Source organism: Primulina tabacum, chromosome 4 (genome assembly GCF_025594145.1).
Source record: "Primulina tabacum isolate GXHZ01 chromosome 4, ASM2559414v2, whole genome shotgun sequence".
Taxonomy (NCBI): domain Eukaryota; kingdom Viridiplantae; phylum Streptophyta; class Magnoliopsida; order Lamiales; family Gesneriaceae; genus Primulina; species Primulina tabacum.
Genome location: NC_134553.1, coordinates 41,889,582 through 41,895,970, shown reverse-complemented (window position 1 = coordinate 41,895,970; position 6,389 = coordinate 41,889,582). Strand labels below are relative to the sequence as shown.

General features: G+C 36.2%; 1 protein-coding gene across 2 annotated transcripts; it reads right to left on the bottom strand.

The window, feature by feature from the left end:
- Positions 1-800: 800 nt before the first annotated feature.
- Positions 801-5,780, bottom strand: LOC142543284 (tRNA (guanine(37)-N(1))-methyltransferase 1-like). 2 transcript variants are annotated; one of them, XM_075650449.1, is made up of 9 exons: positions 4,927-5,779; positions 4,266-4,364; positions 3,815-3,934; positions 3,540-3,706; positions 3,386-3,456; positions 2,778-2,920; positions 2,268-2,379; positions 1,179-1,291; positions 801-1,082 (listed from the first exon to the last, which is right to left on the bottom strand). In XM_075650449.1, the coding sequence occupies exons 1-9, from the start codon at positions 5,731-5,733 to the stop codon at positions 939-941; spliced, it is 1,776 nt and encodes a 591-aa protein (XP_075506564.1). In that variant the 5' UTR covers positions 5,734-5,779; the 3' UTR covers positions 801-938. The 2 variants fall into 2 exon arrangements, with proteins under 2 accessions (XP_075506564.1, XP_075506565.1); XM_075650450.1 differs by lacking the exon at positions 3,815-3,934 and having other exon boundaries at positions 4,927-5,780.
- Between the last annotated feature and the right edge of the window lie 609 nt (positions 5,781-6,389).

Genomic DNA, 6,389 nt, shown 5'->3' with positions numbered 1-6,389 from the left:
GGAAAAAAATAGCGCAGAAGGGGCGTGACAAGAGAGAAAGAGGTAGAGAAGCAAGAGGGGAAAGGAAGAGAGCAGAACTGAGGAGGAGAGAGAAAAGAAAAGGGCGTAAAAGGAGAAAAAAAATAGCACGGAAAAGGCGTGAGGAGGAGAAGAAACGGATATGTAAAGAAAGAAGAGAGGCGGAGGAGAGAGAACTCCAGAGGAGGAGGCAGAGTATAGACACGTAAAGAAAAGAGAGTGAACGGAAGGGAGTAGAAGTGAAGGGAGAAAGCTGAGAAGGAAGAGAACAGAAGGCTATGGCCTAGCTTAAGTTAAGTAATAAAAATTCTAATAATTAAATATTAGTCTATGTGAAATCGATACTTGGATTCATCATCCATTTACTATAACTTAAATTAGTCCACTTGCTATATTTATTCCCGACGGAAATCGTCCGTCATGCGGCAAATTGAAATTTGAGGTAGGCGCATTGCCATTTCAGAACACAGAAAAATATGCATATAGAACATTTCAACTTAAATTTCCTCGTACAAATGGAAGCCTAATCTCATGCGGCATATATCTATTTGATAATATATATACACACACACGCTCTTGTTTTATTCACATATAATTGATACGTGTGAATAAATATGTGTGAATAAAACGATGAGGAATACAATGAAAATCAATGATCGTTAGCCTCAAAGTCTAACTTAATCCTAAAAATTGCAAATCAGCCTCGAGAGTGACAAAAGCAAATAAAATCAATGAATTCTTATGTTGACCTTGCAAACGACATGAATAAATTGAAGGAATAGTTGTCAAAAAACTTTACATTATTTATCCTTCTTTCATATTCTCCAACTTTTGTCAAGTTACATGTGTATAACCGTGCAGGCTTAACTTTTAGGCATTATATTTTATCATTTTATGTACATACATGGAAAAAGTTTTAGTTACGAGACTGAACCTGCTTTTGCATAGGCAACTCTTTCAGGCAGTATGAAAGATGCACATAACATCCATTTCCCAGGGGCCACTAGACAAACTCTGCGCATCTCCACTTCAAAAGCTACTTCTGACAGTGCAATTCTAATCCGCTGGATTGTAGGAAAAAAAGGAAAGAAAATTGCTAAAGACGTTGAAGGTTAACTAGTTCATCTGGATCAATATGATTGTACACAAATAATCCATACCTCGTGAAAGTCAAACTCTGGATCCTGAGCTTTTGAGAAACCATAAACATGAATTCTTGGCAGGATAAACTCCTTGCCCCTATTATTTTCTTTGAATATTCCCTTAAAAGCATCTGCAATCAACTCAAATGGTTTAAAGCGGGAAAACATGTGATTGTGTGACATGGTCACATGGAGATATAATTTCTACAAAAGCTTTGAAGAAATTCGTGATCGAGAGAAAAGGTCAAAAAGAAACAATTGTGCATATATGAATTCAACAAAATCTTTAAAAAAATTAGTAATCAAGAAAAGAAGACAAAACCATATTCTAAACATGGGACAAAGCGTATTGGCATCCTTATTACACATACAGCCAATGTAGAAAAAACTAGAGTGCAAATCCTTTGACCATGGAGATTAGCTCAACTTTATAACTCCTAAAGACATCAACGGATTCGGTCAAAATCAAAACAGGTATAAGTACATTAACGACTTATCGTATACATTGGCAGCTCAACTTAACATTGAAGAATGCAAAATGTAGACCAAGCAAGTTTCTGAAGAATAATGAACCAACTGTCTAATGTATTTCCACAGCAAACAAGGTATACAAGGAAGATGTCCAATCCAAACATAAGAATGAATGATGGAAACACATGCAATGCTGTCAATTTCCAAATTTTATGGCCCCAACAACTATTCTGTTCTCAAAGTACACCTTTTTCTTTTTTCAAGATGTTATGCAGAAGGAATAAAATTCCATAATATCACAATTTTTCTTTTTTCAAGATGTTATGCAGAAGGAATAAAATTCCATAATATCACAAGCACATATGCACTACAAATGATTCTGATAATTGATTAGATTGAGATTAGAACCTATTGTCACGCACATTCTTCAGCTGTTGTTCCAGCATTGGAAAGAGCTGTATGCTCTTAAGTTATAGAAACCGCATCAGGTTACAAATTATTTGCAGTTTATGTGAATAATGTGTCCAAAAATGCACTGAAGAATATTTACTTCAGAATTAAAAGGCAAAGAAAATACAATGAGTCACATATTTAAAATATTGGAATAGCAAAGTAATGTTACGCAACAAAGCATACCAAGAAATTCAGATGCTTCGTTTGCCAAATTCATGATAACTTGAGTAATTGAAAGAGTTCTCTGGCAGCTAAAAACTGTTTCAATAAATCTTCTCCCGTCCATGTTGTAAACCTAGACAATAACGGGATGGAATACGAGTCAGTATTTGAACTCTGGCTGGCTGAGACTAATATGAAGTGGCTTATAACTGCTCCTAAAAGCCATGAGAATGTATCACTAAAAACTAGACAAAATAGTAGGATAATGCAACAAGGAACACCTCACAGCGACAAGCAATATACAAGAAATTAAGAACTAAAAAGGCGTATGTTATCTAGTGAACAAATCAAATAAATAAAATTTTCATTTTAACATACATGGATGTATACGTGGGATATGCATGTATTATACAGGGAAAGTTTTATATGGTCGCATTTTGAGCTTTATATTCAAATTAATCTGTTACTGACATTTATTTTATAACCATCGCAATAAAAATATATAAGTCATGAATAAGGGTATGTCCATGCCTCTATCTTTCTCTTAATTTTATTGAGGACGCAATTCCTTTCAAGACACTCAACAGCAGAAGGATTCAAATCATTAGCATACACATGCTTTACTATTTTAGCGGCAGATATTGCAATGGGGCCAACTCCAGCAAAAACATCACCTGCCAAACAAATCAAAACAGTAAGTATCGAATTGGTACATATTATATATATAACAGAGAAGGTAATGAAAAACAGAATGGAATAACAGTTTGAAGTACCAAAAAACCTCGTGCCTTCTTGATTAAAAAAAAACGTTTCGTACTTTGTTTAATCAGCACTTTTAACCATCAATATTCCAAATTTGGAGGGCAACTACAAAAACATTTTTAAATAAGATAAGCTTAGACAATGTTGACAAAGCACCAGATGCCATTTATCAGGTATGACCTGTCCATGGACTAAATGTGCAACTTTCTTAAGCCGTGACAATTATTATCCATGTAGATTACATGATCAATTAACCATAAACAAAAATTTATGGCAAAAAATTATTAGTTACGCCATGAAACAAGTATTGATGCTAAAACTCTAAATGATTCAAAGGAAATTAAAAAAATTATGGTAAAATATGACATTTAACGTACAAACAACATCATTGCATGTGAAGCAACGAAGAAGTCTTTGCCTTTCAGTTGCCAGCCTTGAATTCCAATATCTACGGACAAAAATAATGACATTAGATTCACCAATCCTTTCTGTTGCAGCCACGCTTGTACTGTTAGTCCTGTCTACACTTACACTGATGCTAAATCAACATGAAATCGCAACCCGTTCTCCACCACTGTTGTCGCAAGAGAATGATTTCCGGCCAAAACTTCAAGCTCCATACTCCTGTAGTCATTCTGAATGGCATCGATTTTGTTCACTATTGTTTGGATCTTTCGCTTGTTCCTATCCAAAATCACCTGGTGTAAACAATATAGTTCAGAGGAAAAAAATGTTGCACAAAGCTTAGCACACATCAGAACTCCACATTGAATAAAGATGTTTTCTCAAATGAACATGGAAAATACCTTTGCAATAACTTTTTTATATGGAAGATGCTCGTCTTTCAGATTCAGGTGTGCAATATGCCCAACTATTTCAAAAGACGATGGAATTGTCATACCTTTTGGAAGCACAGCCTCCAAGATCTGCAAACAATACTTGGTGTCCATATCATACACATGCAAGATAGACTATAGCGTGTGTGTCTGTGTGTTTGGTTGGGGCATGTAGGTAAGAGTAAGGGGAGACAATTTGGGGAAGGAAAACAGAATATTCCAGAGATACATCAAAGAGTTATCTCTTCCGTTCACTGTGAATAGAAAAATCTCAGCTCAAGAAAATCCTGATTTACATGGCAATGTGACACCGGCAGGGAGCAATTATTTCTCATAAAACTAATCAACTATTTGGATGGGAATAGAGAATGAAATGGGAAGTAAGATAATATCTACTGCCATCAGTGCTTAAACTAAATACCTCATTCATCTGCCAGTAATCATAAAACAAAGTCAACTTGCACTTCACTAGTTTAAAAGTTGATGTCATGCCATCCACATCATGTTCTTTCAAAACTGTCTGCACACCAAAATTTAAATATCAGCTACGAGCTTTCATAGATAATTCTACTGTCACCGTAGTAGAACGTGCAAGCCAGACAAGCACAATCATAGGTTGACATTATCCCTCATTCCTCAGAGAAATTCTAGAATTTCTCAACACCAAGTTCATAAGGTGGGTAACTATAAAATGTATCACACGAGTTAAATTTGTCCTCATTAAGCATCTGATAATAATATGAGAACTTATCCATATAAATTAGTAACAAATAATTCACAAAAAGATGGGCTGTAGTGATTTCGATAGAAAAGTAGTATCATCATAGGGCAGAAGCCTGGTATCCCGTGCATTTTTCAGCAATCCAAAATTATGTCAAGTGGGAGCACATTTATTAGGTTCCACAAAACAAGGTATATCCCAACCCAACCCACTTTTAAATCACTACTTTGATTAACTATAATATACAATGCGAAAATCATCATATTTAAACATAAGCAACTGTCAAAACAGGCACATATGATATCCATTTTCCACACAAATTTCCAGTTCAGGGAGTACCAAAATGTTCGAGAACAAAAACCTTGATAGACTCGGGCAATTCCTCAATCCCTTTAAGAGCATACTGCACATCCAAAAGTAGCAACCTCGTCGAACCTCTCCACTTTGCCCGCTTAATATTGTCACCTAGCAATCTACTTATATCTTCGTCCTCTTCTTCAATTACCTCAACGAATATCATATCGTTCTTCCCAACCCCTTTCATGAATCGCTTCTCCCCATCATCCCTATTTTTCTTCTTCTTTGGCCTCGATATCGTTCCGGCAAGCTTGTCCCGGTGCAGCACCGCATTCAACGGCTCCCCGTCTCTCTCAGCTTTTCCGTAATTCAATGCAGCTAGATTTCCCTCTGCTCCGTCAACTGAATTGGGTAAAATTCTCTTAAGTTCGTCATCTATTTCATCTCCAGGTACTCTGGCAATGTTCATGATTCGAGGCCAGTTGAGGAGGTGGGCTCGGAATCGGCTTTCGAGGTCGTAGCAAAGGTCTGCGGGTACTCTGAGAGCCGAAATATCAAATATTCGAGTAAACCACCGTTTGTCCAGTGATGTGTAACTGTTATCTGTACTTTCACCGTCGTTGGAGATGCATTTTGTTGATTCAATGGCAAATGGGGGGTATCCTTTATGAAGAGAAGGACCATAGGGAAGAATTGAGGAGGACAAAGCCGATGCAGCGGAGGAGGAGGGGAAAGCGGCACGGAGGGTTTTGGCGGCGGGGCGCGGTGGTGAAGACAAAGTGAATAAGTGGAGAGTGTCGTGGCGCGGCCGCGGCAGATTAAATTTGGTCGCCATTTTCCACTCCAACCACGAGCTCAAGCTACATACCATATTTATAGGGAGAACGAGGAAATCGGATTCCCACTGTCACAGTAGTATGCACATATTTATAAATATTAATATTTTTTATATAAAAAAATTAAGAGTTTCACACTATAACATAGTATGCACATATTTATAAATATTAATATTAATATTTTTATATAAAAAAATTAAGACAGTTTCACAATATTTTTTATGTCATATATTCTGATTATGTAGTAAACAATATCACAAATATTTATAGTTTTAAATCCCAGCTTCTTCTTTCCCTGCAAATATAAACACAAGATTAATTGTAGATTTCATCTTATCAAAATCAAATGCATAATCTGAATCAACATAGTCTTTGATTATAAAATTTGATCTTTCAAAACATAATACAGCATTTGAGGTAACCTTAATGTATCTAAGGATACTCTTAACCGTACTCCAATGATCTCGTCCAGGATTCGTCATGTACCGACTAACTGCTCTCACTATTTATACAACACCCAATCTTGTACAAATCATGGCGAACATCAAACTTCTCACTCCTGATGCATGTGGTACTTGAGACAATTCAATCATATCTACTTCAGTGCTAGGACGCATCTCGGAGGATAAATTGAAGTTAACATGAAGAAAGGTTGAAACTGGCTTACTATCTTGTATGTTGAAGCGTTGCA